This window comes from Anticarsia gemmatalis, chromosome Z (assembly GCF_050436995.1).
Source record: "Anticarsia gemmatalis isolate Benzon Research Colony breed Stoneville strain chromosome Z, ilAntGemm2 primary, whole genome shotgun sequence".
Lineage (NCBI taxonomy): Eukaryota > Metazoa > Arthropoda > Insecta > Lepidoptera > Erebidae > Anticarsia > Anticarsia gemmatalis.
Window position 1 is genome coordinate 9,770,305 of NC_134776.1, and position 23,250 is coordinate 9,793,554.

The window sequence follows — 23,250 nt, forward strand, 5'->3', positions numbered from 1 at the left end:
ATATGAACGTATCGAAAGATACTTTTCCCAAATGAATATGCATGAAAGGGAGACAGGGGGAATCTGCGAGCAAATTATATTATTACGTGTAGTGTACCGTGGGGAGATCCGACTGAATCAATTTTTCCCCTAGTGCCAAGAAACGATCTGTTGAATGACTCTGATATTAATTTAAGTTGTAAGGGCTAGTCAGGTAAAGACATAGTTTAGTGGCGTCGGTCAAAGTTTTAACGTAAAATAATGTAAGGAATTAATTAAACATACAAAGTCCGTGAGTCGATATTAACTTTTTTTTTCTAATTACTTACGGTTGACTAAGTAAAATTCTTAATGAGTGCGTTCATATAAACATTGTTTTAATTTTATATTAAATGGTTTTAAAGCTTTGGTGTTACCGCATACTATATTTACAACATTTTTGATTGCTGCTCAACTCCTATTGGTCAAAGCGTGATGTAATATATCATACAGCGTTCCTCAATAAGTTCTGGTCTACTGTTCTCGCGTTTTCTCGAATGCTTTAAAATTGAGATAGCGCTATAATTATTCAATACGGTTTGCTACGGATAGGGGCCCACGCTACGCCTCTACGACTCCGTAAAGCGTTCGTAAACTTCGTAGCACAGACAACAATATGACAATGTGTATAGAACATAATATTGGTTTTCTTTCTAGGTAATTCAATTAATTGTAGTAGTGGGGCAATGTTTTTACATGTCCTCTCCATATTAATATTTTAGTTTTGTAAAATAATTTTCTGCCTGCCAGTACATTTGATTAAAAATCACTTCAAATCAAATTAAACAAACCGGGGGTGTTGTCCACAGGAGCGTCGACCACTGTGGGCCTAAGCCACGAACACGTCAAATCCCAACCAACTTCAAACACTCATAATCCTGGCAAATCTCTGAGCACAAAAGCAGTCGTATAGCGAGACATAATTGATTGCCCACCGAGAAACGCCAGGTGCGCAATATAAGCTAGACAAAAAGTACCAGGCTCTCATGAACAGTAAAGCGCCGTGTGCATATTGCAAAAACGAGAGCGAATCACAGACGAGTTATAGATTTATACTGTACGCTCTAACGTGGTTTTGGAGCCCTTAATGGCAGGAGTTAGGAAGTTGCCGGCGACATCCCAGAAACCAAATTCCTCTCCTCGTTCACCCCGAAATAAAAACTGTCAAATGTGCTTAATATTGCACAGCATATTTTCACACCATATTTCAGATAGTAGGAACCTTATCGATTTGTGCATTATTTTTGTTCCAATAAAAGTCAGTCATTCAATTATTGTAGGTAACTCAAATATCTTCAAACTCTTACTACCTAATTACTTCAAATCTACAAACAAAAATTCAAACTATTTTAAAAACACCACAAGTTATTTGTTATAATTTCCTAGAAGAGAACGAAAAAGTCACTCACAATGTATTCATGAATTTCTCGACTGTAATCAAGGTGCGTTTTGGTCGCCTCCGTACTAGTGGAGCTTATGTGTTGGAGATTTATTTTTGGCGTAACAAGTAATATGGTTTGTAGACATCCATTTAATTCCGATGTATTCTCGCCTCAAAGATTGGTACGGAGACATCCCTTCAGCCGTTTAGGAAACCTAAGTTTGGAAACTGGTTTCCTAAAAGTATTTTTTTATACTTATACGTAACTGGTTTCTTAAAAGGATTTTTTAATACTTATAGGTAACTGTATAACTAACCTCTTTTGTATATCTGGTTATCGTTTTGGAAGACGTCATCTTGTATCTATTAGATAATTATGATGCACTTGATATTCACTAAATGTCAACAAATCAGTTTCTTGCTTGACTTTAAAATAATATCATTTATATATTATTAATTTCAAAATGGATTTGAAAAATTTAGAATTCATATCTACGAAAAAAGGAGGCGTTGCCGCCCTACATGGGGGATACAAATATCACAGGAAAAAAATTTATAAAAACGGTAACTCGTTTTGGCTTTGTAGCAATTATAACCGAGGATGCCATGGCAGTATAACATTGAACAAAAAAAACGAAGTGGTAAAATATAATTCACATTTTGAGTGTGCCCCAAACAATGAACAAAATATAGTTTTGAAGCAACTTGATAAACTGAAAGACGCAACAGGTTCTAATTTTGAGTCAATCCAAAAGCAGTATGATGAAATAGTGTATAAATTAGAATGTGACGGCATTCATTTGATGGCTGACATTCCGCCATATAAAAATAAGAAAACAGGATTTTTTAATAATCGGAACAAAATTCTTGGTGTACCTAAAATGCGATTTCCAACTTCATGTGCTGTGGTAGTGCCAAAAAAGTTTGAAGAAAAATTCCTTATAGCAGATTACATCAGTAGTGAAGAAGGTGATAAACGTATACTCATATTCTGTAATAAAAATATCCGGCACTTAGTAAAAAACTTCAAACATATATTTTGCGATGGGACTTTCAAGTCCTGTCCAAAAGTTTTTAAACAATTATACTCAATACATGGCTATAATGAACAACATAAATCTATAACTCCATTAATATATTGCTTACTGCCAGATAAGAAACAGGAAACTTATGAAATTCTTTTTCGACTTCTTAAATCGATCTTTCAAGATTGGAGGCCGTCTAAAGTTACAATGGACTTTGAAAAGGCTGCTATGAAAGCAATACGTCAAGTTTACTCAGGAATTAAAATTAAAGGATGCTATTTTCATTATAATAGATGCTTAATCAGAAAGAGTAAAATCCTGAAAATATCAACCCCTGCCAAGAAACGCCATGTTTCACGGTGTGCCGGGATCGCACGATTGCCACGTAATTTCATAGAAAGTGGTATTCAGTACGTGATGAAAAAGTCCCCTTCTGGTGAGGATATAAAGAAATTCAATGCATATTTTTAAAAAGAATGGTTAAACAATAGTGTCATTAAGAAAACTTGTTGCTGTAGTAAGGAACAGGTCAGGACAACGAACAATTTGGAAGGCTGGCATAGCCGGATTAACAGATACATTGGCAAGAAAAATGTTACAGTTGCCAATTTACTAGAAATTTTGATTAAGGAAACTAAACTTACTAATATTTTTAAAAATAACTGCAAAAAAATGAAAGGCTACCTAGAAATAGATAATGAAATTGATAACGCAATAAATGACCTGAACAATGGAGTAATAACTGCGGGGCACGGCACTGTATTGAAATTATTTCACCTTACGCATTTTTGTTTTAATTTAACTAAGGAAATTGTTTTTATTTAATCTTAAGAAGAGTTGTATTTATGTTTTAGGAGTTTATTTATTTGATTAAATAACCACATAAATGGTACAATTACGGTTTAAATTAATTACAACAAAAGCCAAAATAATCAATGCCGGTAAACATTTCTACTGAAATGTGATTAGTAGTTTCGTATAGGTGGCTATTAACATAAGCATAGTACTTCTAGGAAACCAGTTACCTATAAGTATTAAAAAATCCTTTTAAGAAACCAGTTACGTATAAGTATAAAAAAATACTTTTAGGAAACCAGTTTCCAAACTTAGGTTTCCTAAACGGCTGAAGGGGGAGACATGGGTAGGTGGTAAAATCTTATAAGCAGTAGTTTTGACCCTCCCGATCATCACATTGCACTGAGTCATACACGTGCCAAATTGTAAAAAAAAAACTGAAATTTTCGCTTTGAAACTTTAACCAGAAAGCATTGAATGTTATTAAGTATAAAAGTAGAACGTAGATATAGGTGGAAACTGGTTTTAGATACAATTTTATTTATTAATGTGCTTGCTCATCACCACACCTGTTACAGCCGAAGGTGCAGGCAGAGTTGTCAAAAGTACACTCAGGTTTCTCCTTTATAATGTCAGTCTTATGTATTATTAGGAGGAGAGAGCCTAGGATTAAAGACCGTGCAGATTACCAAACTCCGGCCTACCGTCGATAATAATCGAGTATAAATTGGGAAAGACCACTATCAAACTGCCCGACATTGTAATAATCCACAACACTAACAAAAATCACGTCAATACTCACTACAATACACTGCACGTCATGAGGTCTGCATTAATCATAGCCAATGTTAGTGGCCTTGCCCCAAATGCCTTCTATAATAATTAAGAAGACTGTTGCAAAAGCAGCAAGTTCAAAGAAAATACTAGATCCACCCATTTCTATCGGTCATAAATATAAGTAACGTAAGACCCATTGATAAGGCGTGTAAAGCAACAAATAAACCATACGATTTTTAGTTTGGATTGCTTGTTAATATTTTAAATGTAATTAGAGGTATATATCGTGACTAGTGGACCGTATGGCCAATCCCACTAGTTTCATAAGGTGGTCCCGGGGTTGGACAAAATATTAATAATATTTTTTTTTCTTTAAAATGTATTTAAAAATGTAACAATTACTAAAATAATTAATTAGAGAGCATACTAATATAAAAAAGCAAAAAAAAAATGTACTGCAGTTTGGTACTGCAGTACATTTATTTTTATAGCCTTTTAGTGTCCGAGGGTCATAAAACGTTACCTTAAATATTGACTACGCATCTACTTACGTATACAATAAAAAATGTCTATGGCTTCAAGAGAAACCATATAAAAGCTTGTACTGGAAATCAAAACAAACTTTTCAAAGTTATGCTTCTGTCTTAGAATTTTTTTTAAAAAGAATAGTCGAATTGGAAAATAAGAGCATAGAGCATACACTCAGTCTGTCACAATATTCGGACGCAACAAAACAGCCAACGTGTAATAAATTGTGACAACAGTCCTAAAGAAGTTTAAGTACTGGTTCAATATTTATAAACAATTTGTCTTTACAGATTTTTCGTGTGATGAGGAAAGAATTCTGATAATTGGAAGCAATGAAGCAAAATCTCACAATCAATTCTTAACAGTGCCATCCTTTTGTTGTTAAAGCTTCTAACAAGATAGTAATAAGGATTGCAGAAGAGTAATCATATCCAGAACATGAAGAGGTCGATACCAAAATAGCCTACCATGAGTGCAGTATATCAAATCAAGGGAATATGGTGATCAGAAGTGTCGACACTGTCATTGCAGCTATTGTGCATGGTCATATGCACCATCTACAAAATTATTCACTTATTTTGATGCTGATAGGTACTGGGAACAACTTGAGATACGTACAGTCAGCTTCATAAAAATATTATGTAACAGGGTAGTCAAAATTACATTCGCGTCACAAATTCAATTTTATATGGGTTGTCATAATAATCATCAAAACAGTCAATAATATCTTAGTAACAGTTAGCAATTTTATACATATGACGCAACAAGATGTTCAGTATTATGTTGGCGTATGAACTATTCAACGGTATCTACGCACCGAACGTTCCAAAAATATCTTCGCATTAAAGAAAATTGAATCTAATGTGTCAATTTATAGTCAAAAGTATCATCTTCCATTCCTTTCTTACGTGCAATAAGTCATCCCTATTTGTCTCTTTCATTTCAAGCATTACGTCATTGACGTGTCTTTTGTTTAGAAATTTATTACATATTTTATATTTTTACAGTAAAGCAATAAGTAAAAACTCTTTAGATTATAAATGAGGGGTGTAGTTTCAAAATCTTACATTTTTTTTATTAACATGTAGGTCGGATGGCCTATCAGCGACATTTAAAGTCATTGATAGAACTCGACATTAAATCTCCTTGAAGTTCATTATCGTAGACTAGGCACAAACCATGGAGTTAAAGTCAATTCTGACATTTGATTTATCGTATTGATTAATAGAATAAAATATTAAATGTAACTAAAAATATATCGAATATACATCATTATATCCAGTTTGAAATCATTAAAAATGGCTACATACCGAATAACTGACCTCACTAAGCAACACATTACAAATTTACATCGGGAAGGTGTAAGCAATACTGATATATCAGATGACCTCGGCATAAGTGTAAGTATCCATCATACATCTGCGGGTCTGAGAAGAAAAAAGCGAAACTGATATTTCTTAATTATAACTTTTCAATTTTTAGACAAAATAATACTGTAAGACTTGAGATCCAAAGATGGCGCCAAGAGGGAGACGTGGTAAAACACTTCTCTTTCGGACGACCAAGGAAAACCAACATGGTCGAAGACACTGCCATTGTTAGTACAGCGCGCCAAGATCGCTTTATTAAGACGTCGGAGTTAGCTATCGCAAATGAAGTGTCGCAAAGCACCTTAAGGCGCCGACTCTACGACGCTGATCTGAGACATCGGGTGCCTGCGAGAAAACCTGGCCTGACGTTGAGACATAAACATTTGAGGCTGCAATTCGCTCTTCAATATTTAAATTATAATTTCAACCGAGTTGCGTTCCATTATGAAAAAGTTTTTACGTCTTCGGCTCACGGAGGAGCGGCGGTTGTGGCGAGTCAACAATACTAGATACGACGAGGCAAACGTGTGGCTCATTAACAGAAGTGGCCGTATCAGCGTAGAGTTCTGGGGCAGGGTGTGTGCGGCCGGCTCCGGTGAATTAGTAGAGATAGGGGGCCACTTAAATGGACAGGGATATAAAGGAATTTTAGAAGAATCGTTTTTTCCTACATCAAGAAATGTTTTTGATGATGAAGAACCGATTACTTTCATTAATGATGGTTGCTCCATACATCATTCCAGGGTTGTGAACGATTATATCACTATATCACTGACAACGACGAGTTAATCCTAATAAGATTACCCCCCAAAAGTCCTGACTTAAATTTTATTAAAAATGTGTGGGGTAAGATGGTTCCACAGTGGGATCACACTCAAGCTCGAACTTCAGAAACATTGCGTGAGCATGTCACACAAATATGGGAAGCCTTGCGCGGTGACAATTTTTGTTACAATGCTGTCCGGTCAATGAGACGTCTTTTAGACGTTATCAATGCAGAAGGAGGATACACAAGATATTGATTTTATTTAGTTTTATTTGAATATGATATTGAACGACAAAGAATGTTTGACGTCTTTCAACAGTATATTATAATAGGTCGGTTCAATAATATAATTGATGTTGATGCAGCACGACTTCAACTATTCATTAATACCCGACCCAGTCCGTATTACTGAAGTTCTAAGGCGAGCCAATATCGGTAGCGAGCCAATAAAGCTGCAGTGGTGTGGTCACATAATATCACGGATGGAAGAGGAGAAAGCATCTTTTATTCAGAGCTAGTGGAGGGCAAGCGAAAACATGGCGGGCAACTACTCAGGTACAAAGATGTTCAGAAGCGTCACATGAAAAGATGCAGAAGTGATCCTTCTCAATGGGAAAGTTTGGCAGCACAGCGACTTGAATGCCGCGGGTTGGTGACGACACTGGCAAAGATGCCCTTGTGGCAGACATTGACAAAATTAAAACATTCGGTGCCGCTTGTAAAGCGAACTCCTCGGGGTGTGAGGCCTATCGTGGCCTAAAGTTTGGCGCGCTGTATAGGCCTTGTAGTCCGAGAGAAGTCACAAACCGCCTGGGAGCAGTTCTTAACCTTCCCATATAGGATTCTACATGTTAGGAAAGACCGAAACACTCCTAATAGTTTGACAGCCAAAATAAAGAAAATTGCCGACAAACCAGCCCCAGTTTTGACACAAAATTTAATATAACCAATAATAATTTGGTCTTTCATTATGTAGAGTCCAAGTTAAGGGAGGGTGATATTGCTGGTGCTTCGAGATTACTCTTTACTACGGATGTAGTGGCGCCTTGCTCTTCAGAGACGTTCGCAGCTCTGAGGGCGTACATCTACGGATGACCTCTCTTTCCCAGATCCTCCCAATCCTGAATGGGAGCATAATATCGTGGCCGCGGTTAAGGACGTCCTCGCTGTCGTGTGCTCCGGAAAGGAAGGGATCCGCCGGTGGCTTCGACGGCCTGACACCACATCTGAAGGATCTTGTGTGCCGGGCGTCGCGGCGCACGCGACGATGCCGCACCCTTTGATGTACTTTGATTGCTTGTACAGAGTGTTACTGTTTTGATTACATTATTTTATTATTTAGTATGTGTGACATTTAAGTTTTTTCAATTAGCTAACAATGTTATTTTTTTCTTTGTTACATGATTATTAACCCCTAATACTACCCATACGTTGAAGGAAATAAGCCACAATAAACTAACTATATACAACTTGCTGCTGCAATCAGCACGTTGTATATAGTTAGTTTATTGTTGCTGTAAATAATTTAAAATGTCTTTGTAAATATTGTACTAATTACTTATAATAAATTTGTAAAATTAATAAAATAATTATCTATAAAAATAATTATAATCAATGTCGGGTAATAAAAATATAATAAAACGAGCGGCTTATTGTGAACAAGTGAGTAAATTTAACTCGTACTTCAATGAGTACTAGTTAGGTCATATTGCATTTATTAAAAAGTGGTGTTGCTATCAGGAAATTATAAGAACCACAAATGATCTTTAAGGGTGGCATGCTAGATAAATAAATATTTGGGACGTAAAAATCCGTCTCTGGTAGAAGTTTCAGAAGTTCTGAGCAAAGAAACAAAGATTAATTTACATAGAAATATAAAAATAATAAATCAAAAAACTATTAAGCAATGGAATTGGAAATTAACTCCGCAATTGAGGACATGAATGCGAATAATGCGAATATAATAACTGTTGGACATTGTCTAGAGATTATTGCTACTTATATTTTTTAGGACAATCTATCTATTGTTTTTGTTCTTTTTACTGAAAATGTTGTACCTAAATGTTTACATGAAAATAAAATTATTATGAATATGAACTTTTGTTAACTCTATCATAACTGGTTAGGTAGTAAACTTTTTGTTCCACTTTCCTAACTTTTAAAAAAATAAGATATTTTTTACCAGTTATGAAAATGGATCAAATATTATTATTTCAGAACCAGTAATGAAAAACCAAATAAAAATTTTTCTTTCATAGATATTTGAGAAACAAAGTTAGAAATATGGATTGAATCAAATCAGCGACATTTCCAAAAAAATATTGAAAATCGATATGCTATTCCATACAAAACCCTATACATACTAATATTATAAATGCGAAAGTAACTCTGTCTGTCTGTCTGTTACTCAATCACGCCTAAACCGCTGAACCAATTTGCATGAAATTTGGTATGGAGATATTTTGATACCCGAGAAAGGACATGGGCTACTTTTTACCACGAGAAAAGGACGCATTTCCATGAGAAAATTCAGGTGGCGGACGAAGTCGCGGGTAAAAGCTAGTACCATATAAACCAATGAAAAAATTACAAGTTTTTATCATAAACCTGTGTTTTCTATCAAAATTACTTCTTGTGTGAATTTTGTGACACTCTATAACGTAAGTAAAATTATAATTTCATGAACATCAAGGGTGTCTGGCAAGGGGTTGCCACGATTTTAAGTGTCTGGCAATGAACAACGCAATATTAATAATTTGAAGGTAATACCAAAAAAATGCACTTTATTATTCGAAGTAAGTATTTGGATCGGTATTTTACACTCCTGTACCCCCGTTTACCTGCCAAAGCGACTATAACCAAAACTCCTTAAAGGACCATCGTGCTAACCTGTGCTGGGAGCATCCGCTGACAAACTTTCAGCTTTTATACAATTAACGTAGGTCTGGCATATGGTACTAGCATATTTGGTACTTTACTTCCACATGTAGAACCTATCAAAACGTAGTACTAATGAGAATAAAAATATATTCCATTAGTTTTACAGACGGCACAGGTAGATCAAGTGGGAATATAAACTTTTAAAATGTAGTTGCAAAAACGCCCTTTAGTTCTACCGTGGAACTTTTCGTGGAACAAGTGAGAATAGAGAATCTGAATATTAATATGATTCGACAAGCATGAGCCACTAAAAATTGCATTATTATACGTGTTATCACACTTTTCATTCTAAAACTATTAGCTTGTATTGCCATCTGTTAGTTATTAAAAAGTAACACACAGAAAGCGCTTCGTAGGTTCACTTGTCCGAACCCACAGTCGTGAAAAAGGCCACAGTAGTGTGGTTAAACGAGAAGAAGTGCATACAACATCTGATAGATGGCGGTGTAACAAAATGAAGCATTTGTAACTTTTTCCTGTCGAGTACATACATCGTAAACTTAAGTCACCTGGGCTAATTCGACTAGGTGAATAAAATACCCGTTTCGTAAACTTTAAACACCAGGGAACATTAAAGTAACACGACAGAGATAATGGACGACAATATTTTGTCGTCCATTATCTCTATGCACGTATGTTGCCAAATGCCATCCATTGTTAAATGCACTGGCTATATTGTATATATTGTTGTTGCATTTTCTCCATTTTTTGCATACATAGCATCAAATATTTTAGAGTTTTTCTAATGCTCCGGTAATTTCCAAAACATTATCCATCCATTGAAATTGTGACAGTCGGATTATACGTGGGACACTCAGAAAATATTGCGAATCTTAAAAAAAAATTCGCAACGCCCGTCGCTACGCCTATGGCGCAGGCGCGACGCCGTGCTCTCGTCGATTAAACGAGGCGCAACCAGACTGAGATAGGGACAAAAAACAATAAAAATGACATTACGAGACGATTCGGAATAAAATGCTCTTCAAAATGAGCCCAAACACGACACGTCTGCGACCATTCGTTGAAGAGATAATCATTTTCGTCGTTAGTAGCGTGTAGCGGTCGCAGTAAAGTAGGTCAAGCAGCGTACGGCACGCGCGGAGTGCGCGCCGCGGTACCAAAATACAGACGCCTAACTGATAAATTAGCGTTTTATATAATTATTGGAAATGAAATATCGATCAAAATGAATCCAAACACGACATGAAAAGCTTATCATGAGACACCGAAAAGCAGGCCCCTTGACGGCAACCTACGTCCAGCATAGCGTGTTTAAAGTTATTTTTCTATCAAATGTTCTTAGTTGCCGAAGTTTCATCAAACTCTAACAAATTGTAGCATTGTCGAACCTGAAAGTGCGGTATAGACTGTACGTGCAAAGGTAGAGTGTGTAGATAGGTACATAGGTTACCCATAATACATCAACATCTATAGATACGCTCGCTGCTACGCCTATGGCGCAGGCGCGACGGCGTGCTTTCGTCGACTAAACAGGGCGCTACCAGACTGAGATAGGGTCAAAGAACAATTAAATTACATTACGAGACGGTTCGAAATAAAATGCTCTTCAAAATGAGTCCAAACACGACACGTCTGTGTCAATTCGTTGAAGAGATAATGATTTTCGTCGTGAGTAGCGTGTAGCGGTCGCAGTAAAGTAGGTCAAGCAGCGTACGGCACGCGCGGAGTGCGCGCCGCGGTACCAAAATACAGACGCCTAACTGATAAATTAGCGTTTTATATTATTATTGTTAATGAAATACCGATCAAAATGAATCCAAACACGACACGAAAGTTTATTATGAGACACCGAGAAGCAGGCCCCGTGATGGCAACCTTCACCCAGTGTAGCCTGTTTGGAGTTATTTTTCTCTCAAATGCTTTTTGTTGCCGAAGTTTTATCAAACTCTAACAAATTTTAGCATTCTCAAACCTGAAAGTGCGGTATAGACTGTACGTGCAAAGGTAGAGTGTGTAGATAGGTACATAGGTTACCCATAATACATCAACATCTATAGATACGCTCGCCGCTACGCCTATGGCGCAGGCGCGACGGCGTGCTCTCGTCGACTAAACAGGGCGCAACCAGACTGAGATAGGGTCAAAGAACAATAAAAATGACATTACGAGTCGATTCGGAATAAAATGCTCTTCAAAATGAGTCCAAACACGACACGTCTGCGTGAATTCGTTGAAAAGATAATAATTTTCGTCGTGAGTAGCGTGTAGCGGTCGCAGTAAAGTAGGTCAAGCAGCGTACGGCACGCGCGGAGTGCGCGCCGCGGTACCAAAATACAGATGCTTAACTGATAAATTAGCGTTTTATTAGTATTGGAAATGAAATGCCGATCAAAATGAATCCAAACGCGACATAAAAAGTTTATCATGAGACACCCAGTATAGCGTGTTTGGAATTATTTTTCTCTGAAATATTTTTTGTTGTTGAATCTTCATTAAAATGTTTAAAATCACGGCATGTTCGACTTTAAATGCACGACGTTATAGGTACCTACACTGCCTTAGCATTTATAGCGACGCGACGCCCGTCGCTACGCCTATGGCGCAGGCGCGACGGCGTGCTCTCGTCGACTAAACGGGGCGCAACCAGACTGAGATAGGGTCAAAGAACAATAAAAATAACATTACGAGTCGATTCGGAATAAAATGCTCTTTAAAATGAGTCCAAACACGACACGTCTGCGTGAATTCGTTGAAAGGATAATCATTTTCGTCGTGAGTGTACGGCACGCGCGGAGTGCGCGCCGCGGTACCAAAATACAAAAGCGTTAGTGATAAATTAGCGTTTTATATTATTATTGGAAATGAAATAAGATCAAAATGAATCCAAACACGACATGAAAAGCTTATCATGAGACACCGAAAAGCAGGCCCTTTGACGGCAACCTACACCCAGTATAGCGTGTTTGGAGTTATTTTTCTCTCAAATGCTTTTTGTTGCCGAAGTTTCATCAAAATCTAGCAAATTTTAGCATTCTCGAACCTGAAAGTGCGGTATAGACTGTACGTGCAAAGGTAGAGTGTGTAGATAGGTACTTAGGTTACCCATAATACATCAACATCTATAGATACGCTCGCCGCTACGCCTATGGCGCAGGCGCGACGGCGTGCTCCCGTCGACTAAACAGGGCACAACCAGACTGAGATAAGGTCAAAGAACAATAAATACTATATAACAGAACGATTTGAAATAAAATGCTCTTCAAAATGAGTTCAAACACGACACGTCTGCGACCATTCGTTGGGCAGATAATAATTTTCGTCGTGAGTAGCGTGTAGCGGTCGCAGTAAAGCCGCGGTACCAAAATACAGATGCTTAACTGATAAATTAGCGTTTTATATTATTATTATTGGAAATGAAATGCCAATCAAAATGAATCCAAACACGAGATTAAAAGTTTTAGTAAGATTATGAGACTCCCAGAATAGCGTGTTTGGAATTGTTTTTCTCTGAAATGTTATTTGTTGTTGAATCTTCATCAAACTGTTTAAAATCACGGCATGTTCGACTTCAATTGCACGACGTTATAGGTACCTACACTGCCTTAGCATTTATAGCGACGCGACGCCCGTCGCTACGCCTATGGCGCAGGCGCGACGACGTGCTCTTGTCGACTAAACGGGGCGCAACCAGACTGAGATAGGGTCAAAGAACAATAAAAATGACATTACGAGTCGATTCGGAATAAAATGCTCTTCAAAATGAGTCCAAACACGACACGTCTGCGTGAATTCGTTGAAAAGATAATCATTTTCGTCGTGAGTAGCGTGTAGCGGTCGCAGTAAAGTAGGTCAAGCAGCGTACGGCACGCGCGGAGTGCGCGCCGCGGTACCAAAATACAGACGCCTAACTGATAAATTAGCGTTTTATATTATTATTGGAAATGAAATGTCGATCAAAATGAATCCAAACACGATATGAAAAGTTTATCGTGAGACACCCAGTATAGCGTGTTTGGAATTATTTTTCTCTGAAATGTTTTTTGTTGCCGAAGCTTCATCAAACTGTAACAAATTGTAGCATTGTCGAACCTGAAAGTGCGGTATAGACTGTACGTGCAAAGGTAGAGTGTGTAGATAGGTACATAGGTTACCCATAATACATCAACATCTATAGATACGCTCGCTGCTACGCCTATGGCGCAGGCGCGACGGCGTGCTCTCGTCGACTAAACGGGGCGCAACCAGACTGAGATAGGCTCAAAGAACAATAAAAATGACATTACGAGTCGATTCGGAATAAAATGCTCTTCAAAATGAGTCCAAACACGACACGTCTGCGACCATTCGTTGAAAAGATAATCATTTTCGTCGTTAGTAGCGTGTAGCGGTCGCAGTAAAGTAGGTCAAGCAGCGTACGGCACGCGCGGAGTGCGCGCCGCGGTACCAAAATACAGATGCTTAACTGATAAATTAGGGTTTTATATTATTATTGGAAATGAAATGTCGATCAAAATGAATCCAAACACGACATGAAAAGTTTATCATGAGACACCCAGTATAGCGTGTTTGGAATTATTTTCTCTGAAATGTTTTTTGTTGCCGAAGCTTCATCAAACTGTAACAAATTGTAGCATTGTCGAACCTGAAAGTGCGATATAGACTGTACGTGCAAAGGTAGAGTGTGTAGATAGGTACATAGGTTACCCATAATACATCAACATCTATAGATACGCTCGCTGCTACGCCTATGGCGCAGGCGTGACGGCGTGCTCTCGTCGACTAAACGGGGCGCAACCAGACTGAGATAGGGTCAAAGAACAATAAAAATGACATTACGAGTCGATTCGGAATAAAATGCTCTTCAAAATGAGTCCAAACACGACACGTCTGCGTGAATTCGTTGAAAAGATAATCATTTTCGTCGTGAGTAGCGTGTAGCGGTCGCAGTAAAGTAGGTCAAGCAGCGTACGGCACGCGCGGAGTGCGCGCCGCGGTAACAAAATACAGACGCCTAACTGATAAATTTGGGTTTTATATTATTATTGTTAATGAAATACCGATCAAAATGAATCCAAACGCGACATGAAAAGTTTATCATGAGACACCCAGTATAGCGTGTTTGGAATTATTTTTCTCTGAAATATTTTTTGTTGTTGAATCTTCATTAAAATGTTAAAAATCACGGCATGTTCGACTTTAAATGCACGACGTTATAGGTACCTACACTGCCTTAGCATTTATAGCGACGCGACGCCCGTCGCTACGCCTATGGCGCAGGCGCGACGGCGTGCTTTCGTTGACTAAACGGGGCGCAACCAGACTGAGATAGGGTCAAAGAACAATAAAAATGACATTACGAGACGATTCGGAATAAAATGCTCTTCAAAATGAGTCCAAACACGACACGTCTGCGACCATTCGTTGGGGAGATAATAATTTTCGTCGTGAGTAGCGTGTAGCGGTCGCAGTAAAGTAGGTCAAGCAGCGTACGGCACGCGCGGAGTGCGCGCCGCGGTAACAAAATACAGACGCCTAACTGATAAATTAGGGTTTTATATTATTATTGTTAATGAAATACCGATCAAAATGAATCCAAACACGACACGAAAGTTTATCATGAGACACCGAGAAGCAAGACCCGTGATGGCAACCTTCACCCAGTGTAGTCTGTTTGGAGTTATTTTTCTCTCAAATGTTTTTTGTTGCCGAAGTTTCATCAAACTCTAACAAATTGTAGCTAGTCGAACCTGGAAGTGCGGTATAGACTGTACGTGCAAAGGTAGAGTGTGTAGATAGGTACTTAGGTTACCCATAATACATCAACATCTATAGAGACGCTCGCCGCTACGCCTATGGCGCAGGCGCGACGGCGTGCTCGCGTCGACTAAACAGGGCGCAACCAGACTGAGATAAGGTCAAAGAACAACAAAAACTATATAACAGAATGATTTGAAATAAAATGCTCTTCAAAATGAGTCCAAACACGACACGTCTGCGACCATTCGTTGGGGAGATAATGATTTTCGTCGTGAGTAGCGTGTAGCGGTCGCAGTAAAGTAGGTCAAGCAGCGTACGGCACGCGCGGAGTGCGCGCCGCGGTACCAAAATACAGACGCCTAACTGATAACTAATTTATCAGTTAGGCGTTTTATATTATTATTGGAAATGAAATACCGATCAAAATGAAACCAAACACGAGATTAAAAGTTTATCGTGAGACACCCAGTATAGCGTGTTTGGAGTTATTTATTCTGATATGTTTTTTGTTGTTGAATCTTGATCAAAATCTTTAAAATCACGGCATGTTCGACTTCAATTGCACGACGTTATAGGTACCTACACTGCCTTAGCATTTACAGCGACGCGACGCCCGTCGCTACGCCTATGGCGCAGGCGCGACGGCGTGTTCTCGTCTATTAAACGGGGCGCAACCAGACTGAGATAGGATCAAAGAACAATAAAAATGACATGACGAGACGATTCAGAATAAAATGCTCTTCAAAATGAGTCCAAACACGACACGTCTGCGACAATTCGTTGGGGAGATAATCATTTTCGTCGTGAGTAGCGTGTAGCGGTCTGGAATCCGATGTGGAAGAGTATATAATACTTGTTTCTTTTTTTTTATCTATTTGTATGTATAGTTAGTAAATTGATGCTGTAAATAGTATAAATGTCATTGTAAATATTCACCATGAATAAATATTCGTTAGAACTATCAGACATGTAGGTATAGCTTAGATCATCAAGCTTCTGACGCTATGTCAATTTACTGGCTAAGTTCTGATAGATTTTGTATTGATTTCGAATAGACTTTTTCTTCTGTGCATTGCCAGTCAAAAATATCTACTGGATTTAGATCGGGGGAACGAGGAGGTCATAAAATTGAACTACTGTGTCCGATCCATCTGCGAGGATACTCTTCGTTCAAATAAAAATAACAATTTTAATGGAAAGAAAAGTGACAAGTGTTGCACCATTTTGAAATCATGATTAAATGCGCCAACTTTTGAAATAACTTACCAAGGGTAGTGTACTACATTTTTTTTCAATATGAAGCGTCAAAGTTAACTAACGATATTTTTGAGAACCATGACTCACTAAAACTTAACTTTTTTTATTAGATTAACAATGTTTTGTGCATTAATTTGTTTTACGATTAATGGCATATTTATTGAAGATCACGGAATAAAAAAAACACAGCGAAATTGAGACGTTCGTGATTACAGGACTTGAAAATGCGACTAAGGGTGTGGAATTATAACTTATTTGAAAAATGTCTACTATTGCTGACCTTAGTGATATGGAATTTTCTTTTTATTTTTCCCAGAACTGGTATAACTTGGCCTTTCATCCGGTCTCAGATTATCGTTGAGTTTTGGGACACCCTGTATATATTAGTAAAGATTCTAAATTTCTTTACTGCCATCTAATAATTTGAAATGTTAACACGATGTCTCGTATTTTTTAGGGTCAGCGCAGACCGAGAGGAGCGCAGCGGAGAGGATTTTTTTAAGTCTACTTAAGGTAACACATTTCAACTTAAAAATTATTAAAATGAAGTGCATAAGTGTTACAAACAAGAGTTAAGAGCGTTACAAACGAGAGAACTTTGCCAACTTGTATAATAATTAAAATATTGTATCCTTTGTATGTATTTTATTTTAAGTATTATGAATAATTAACAACGTCGATTTATTATATTGTCTTGCCAAAGAACTGACCCAGCTTCTGAACTAATATATTGTTTGAACTCATCTCGTATCCTCATACATTCGGTTACATTATTTCGGTCTTCTTCTTCATTCGGTGGTTCAAAATCTTGAAATATATTTTCAGTTTGATTTGACTAGTGAGATTGAGTATGAATATCGTTTTCATTAAGAAGGAGATTGTGTAAACAAGTACAAGCAAGTATGATATTGTCTAGATGATGAGGTTGCACTTTTAATGGTCTTTGAAAAACTTCATACTTCTGTACCATTATTCCAAACGCACTCTCCACCATGCGTCGGGCTCAGCTCAGTCTAATTTTTTTTTCTGTTCGTCACCTCTAATGACATTTCCAGGAAAAGGTCTCATTATATTTTTGGTTAACGGAAATTCTTCATCGGCTACGAATACGTGTGGCATTTCTTTATTTGTGGATGGTAAGCACTTATTCTGTGGTATACGGAATGCACTATTTTGTAATTTTTGTCCTAACTTAGAATTTGACAATATACCGCCATCACTATTGCGGCCGTATGCACCAACATCAACTATAACAAAACTGTAATTCGCGTCTACAATGGCTAACAATACGGTACTAAATGTTTTCTTGTAGTTGTAAAACTGACTTCCACTGTTATGGGGCGATCGTATTTGTACATGCTTGCCATCAAGTGCTCCAATACAGTTAGGGAATTGCCAAATATTTTTGAAACCTTCTTCAATTTGCGACCAAGTCTCCGCTGTTGGCATAACAATAGGCTGCAGTACTTTCCAAATTGGAGCACAAGTTTCATGAACTATTGACCGGACTGTGCTGTAGCCCATGCGGTAGTTGATAGCCAAGGATTTGAAACTACTGCCAACAGTCAAAAATCTAGAAAAAAAGTATAATTATATTAATTACTAGCTTTCGCCCACAGCTTTTCCCGAGTGGATTTCTGATTTAAAATGGAGGAGGTTTTCGATTTGTTTACTACTTATAGCGGATGGGGCGCTATATCGCTACTTGTCGTTCTCCGTACTTTTAGATTTTATCGAGAACCGACTGACAGACAGACAAAAGGGCAAAAAAGGGGACTTCATTTTGTAATAAGTATAGATAGATGTTCTTGATCTCAAAACTAAGTACAATACAAGTTTATTTATCATTCATTTTATCAGTTCCAGATTGTCAAAGAAATTGGAAGGCAATACGGGACAATTTTAGAAAGGCTGTAAATTTAAGAACCTACAAGAGTGGTGCTGCTGTTGGTAAGCGTCGGCCAATAAAGTATGAAAGGCAGTTGGAGTTCCTCAAACCATATTTGCAGGGTAGACAACAAAAGTCGAATCTGGGGGCACGGAAGTGCCCCCGCAAGTCGAGCAAAAAAAAAGCGGCACGGCCGTAACATCCTTTTCTCGAAGCAATTCGGGCTATTTTTGACACCCCTATTATTTCGTTGTGGATAAAACAAGAAGCCTGGATTTTCAACAACTAATAAGTCATTGTATAAACACGGTATATTTAAAATTTCAGTCAATTTGAACCAGTGGTTTAAGAATGACAACTTGTTAAAATTTTGAATTTTGTCACTCACTGATTCACTGACTCACTGACTCACTGACTCACCGATCATCAAAAGTCTAAGGTACTTCTAGCAGACTTAGAAGCTTAAAATTTAGAATACAAATAGGGTTTAGTGTCTTAATCATGGGAAAAATGTAATATTTTCTAATTTCGGTCCAGTTTTCTAAATACACCAACTGCAACAATGACTTTGTAATCCCATATAAATGTATAAGATTACAAGGTTACATTTGCAGTTAATGAATTATGATTACTGTAGAAAATAAAATAAATAGGTGTAAATAGGTACCTACTATATGAGGCATAACGGGAGAGGGTATAGGGTGTGTAAGGGTGTTTATCCCATGAAACTGAACAACATTCCCATAGGAAAATATGTTGAATTATGAAAAAAAAACGTCTTTCCATACAAATTGGACTTATGTTCGCTCTACAAAAAGAAGTGAGATGCCATCAAAAACATTCTGTAAAAACCTCAAGTCTCGCCGTAAAAAGTTGTGAGATCTATATAATACCAAGTCGGTTAATCTATTTAGTCTCTACTTAAAGGACCTTCTGTCTTAAGTTATTACGTATGTTATTATCATGCCATTTAAAAAAAATACCTTTAAAACAAATAGATCGACTTGGTCATCGCAAGAAAACACAAATTCGCCATTAACATTTCAGGAGCATTAACTTCTCGTCGTGTTGATTAGTGTGATAAATACTAATAATTAAATCATGCGATGGCCAGGTCGGTCTATTTGTTTTAAAGGTATTTTTTTTAAATGGCATGATAATAACATACGTAATAACTTAAGACAGAAGGTCCTTTAAGTAGAGACTAAATAGATTAACCGACTTGGTATTATATAGATCTCACAACTTTTTACGGCGAGACTTGAGGTTTTTACAGAATGTTTTTGATGGCATTTAGATTCATCGCCAGTAGACACACAAACATCAGATACTTTTAACCAGGACAATGACTCCCCACGACCATCATCTCAAATGTCTTCTTATTCACAACCGAGGCAGAATTTTAGACGTGCATCGGATATTCTAGAAAAATATCTCCTTAGAAAAGAATCTGAAGACCCTGTAGATAACTTTTTTAAGACAATGGCTACGACTGTAAAGAATCTTCCACAGCAAATGCAGGCCCAAATAAAGAGAGAAGTATTTAAAATAGTAAATGATGCGGAATTGAAATTTTACGCTAAGCATGATATTAATCCAACTCCACCTCTTGATGAACCACGTTCTTCAATCAAAATTCATACTACTGGATATACTGTAGATAATACTGAAGGCACTACATATGTACCAACAAGAGTGGCTCGCAATATTACTCCCCAATACACGTACACACCGTCATCAGTCGCTCCGCGTACTTTATTGCAATTCCAAGAAATTCACCAATTGAATTTACAACAAAGTCCCATACAACTAAACATATAACTTCAAATACAGACAATCTAAATATGCAAAGTTACTATACGCCCATAGATACAAGTAACCCATATTTATTAAGACAAACGAGCTATTTGTTTGAAGATTTTGATAATGCACTTAATTTTGAATAAGTATTACCATTTTCCATATAAAAAGGGTATGAGAACTCGAAGAAAAAATATTCTTTTTAACATTTTTTTTGCCTGATATATAAGATTGTGGCGTCGAAAGAGTTAACGACAACTCATTGTCTATATAAACTTTATAAAACATCACCGTACCCTTTCTACCTGAAAAATACTTGGAATTCTTTCGTATCTTAAAAATGTTCTGATTTTTAAATAATTTACTGAATAATAAACAAATTACCTTATATTTGATGTTTTACTTACCTTAAACATATGGTTAAGCGTTCCTCAACAGATATGGTTGAACGATAATTTGTGATCTTCTTTTGAATGCATGGACGTAAAAAATCCACAAGCATTTGATATTTTTCAAAATTCATTTTATAATAATCGTAAAACAAAACTCCGTTTAATGGTAATGTGTTTTTAAAAATTAATAGCATGTTTCCTTTCAGCAAATCATGATGATTTGTTAAATAATATTTTAAGAGAGCTCTGACTCGAACCTATTTTTTTGTATTTTATATGTCTACTGCTCTGTTTTTATGAATAAAAATGTGAATCAATTAATATAAGTTTTGGGAACGTGGAGTGAACTTGAGGTACCTACCTATTGTGAAAAAAATGATCATGATCATTGTCTTCGCCTTATCTTACATTATGTAGACGTATCGTAGGGTAAAGAGACTTGGCTGTTATTTTATAATCAGTCGCGTGCCTGATGACAACCCACCTTGTAAACTAATGTAAACGTTATTAAGTATAATATGAAAGTGTAAATATTTTTATTACCCACAACGTGGCTATTTAACTTTTTAATAAAACTCTACGAGTCTTTTCCAAGATTTGCGATAAACCGTTCACTTTCAAACTTACTCTTAAAAATTCACCTCCATCCGCTTCCCGACCTCAGACCGCCTGCGAATTATTTTTATTTCCTTTTTGTTGCACTTTTTCCTTTTTCAATACTGCTACTATTTTTGTGTTCCCAAAAATGTTCTGCCGCGAACTAAAAACTTTTTTTTTCAAACCATGTACGCTTATGCCTATGGAAGCTATTTTTACCAGCCAGCCTATCTTTATCGTGTTAATAACAAAATAAAAAAATATGAATTAACAAATTATATTATTATAAATACACTTGTGTAGCTTTAATCGTTATGTATTGCTTTAATTAATTTTAATGATTGGGCTGATAACAAAGGATCTTTATTTTATTTTTATAAAAATCCCGAATTGTTTTTACTGCCATCTATTAAATTTATATATTAACACGCTCTATTGGATTACGCTACCCTCTATACTGCCAACGTATAAAGTACTTGCCAGTGACAATAGATGGCTCTGTAATAAAAGATGCCTTTAAGTGCCATAATGTGACAATAGATGGCAGCACTACCTGAACTAGTTTGCACGGCGACGTCGCTCATTCTTTAAAAAAAAAAATCCTTGTCTATATTGTTCTCCATATCGTAATCAATCGCAATTAAAATTTTAAGTCATTTATTTGAAAAGGTAAACCAAAATAGTAAATCAATATTTTCCTATAAACTTGCAAAAAATTACACATTTACCGCAGCTCCATGCGTACACAACCTACATGCAAAATTTACTTCAAGAACCCCCTGCCCCGAATGATGAGTATAAAGAAGATTTTAAAATATGACAAATAAAATATTGTTTAATTATTTTTCCCCCATATTTGATCTAAGATAAAAATCTATTAGCAACACTAGAACGCATAAAAAGTCGAAACTCAACTACCAAAGACTCAACGAAATCAAATATTCATAGAAATTTCGTTTCTTTCTTATTACCTTTACACACATACACATAAAGTGTCAATCGTAGTAGTACCAGAATTTAAGGAATAAGTACTGACCCGATACTGCCAACTTGCTTTGGATCAAATAAAATCGAGGCATGCTTAAGCGAACACCTTCAATATTTCACGAAATTTCGTTTTCACGTCACGTCACGTCGCCATAGTAGGCCCCCAAGTTTCTTTGTCGGATAAGGCCAATAATATCTAAGCCAATTTGTTTGAGTTAAAAGTAATTTAAGCTGTTCTTTTTAATTTATTTTATTTTGTAATAATCGTATGCGCCACATTTTCAGCATGAATTCTCCTCTTCTTTTTAAAAAAAGGTTTTTTAAAGAGCATTCAATTTATTGAACATTTGCTGACCCGAGTTTCGTACCGCCTAACAATCGTTTCTATTTAAAATTTCATATTTTTAATGATTTTATATTTTTTTCTCTCCGTAAGAACCATCGTATTTCAAAGAATACCTATTATAAAAAGAGAAAAACGGAAAACGGTTCAGCTCTCGAGATTTGAGCTTAGCAACACATTTTATACTATAGATTATTTATCACTCACGTGGCTGAGACCAGATAGCTCCGAGATCGATGGTGGCTTCACCCATCAGTTTAGGAGGTGCGCAGCATCGAGGCTCCATCACAGCCAGCCATAGGCCTGATCGCTGTATGTCTCTGATGCTCACGAACAACTCAAACATGAAATTCTGTTTGAACAAAAATACATTCGAGTACTATGTTCCACAGAGCAGACATTATATTTCTTCTCTTATACGGGGGCGGAGTGATCGTTAAAGTTGTGCACACAGCAAGTTTCTTTTTGTATATATTTTAGTCTGAAGTTAAATATGTTTCTACTGGCTACTGTGGTACACAACAAACACATCTCAGTGTAAATGCAAGCACCGAAACGAAAACGGTCCATTACCTCTGCTCACCCTTATACAAACATACTATAAGCGCAATAAAAGTTTTTATAAACAAATTATACTATCCCTAATTAGTTACACCCAGTAATTATTA

At 36.8% G+C, this 23,250-nt stretch overlaps 1 protein-coding gene across 1 annotated transcript in view; it reads right to left on the reverse strand.

Moving 5' to 3' along the window:
* Positions 1-23,250, reverse strand: part of LOC142986686 (otoferlin-like) — a 58,408-nt gene that overhangs the window by 33,155 nt on the left and 2,003 nt on the right. Inside the window, exon 3 of the mRNA XM_076135269.1 lies at positions 22,790-22,934. Within this exon, the coding sequence (XP_075991384.1) occupies positions 22,790-22,934 (145 nt within the window). The remainder of the gene's footprint in view (positions 1-22,789; positions 22,935-23,250) is intronic.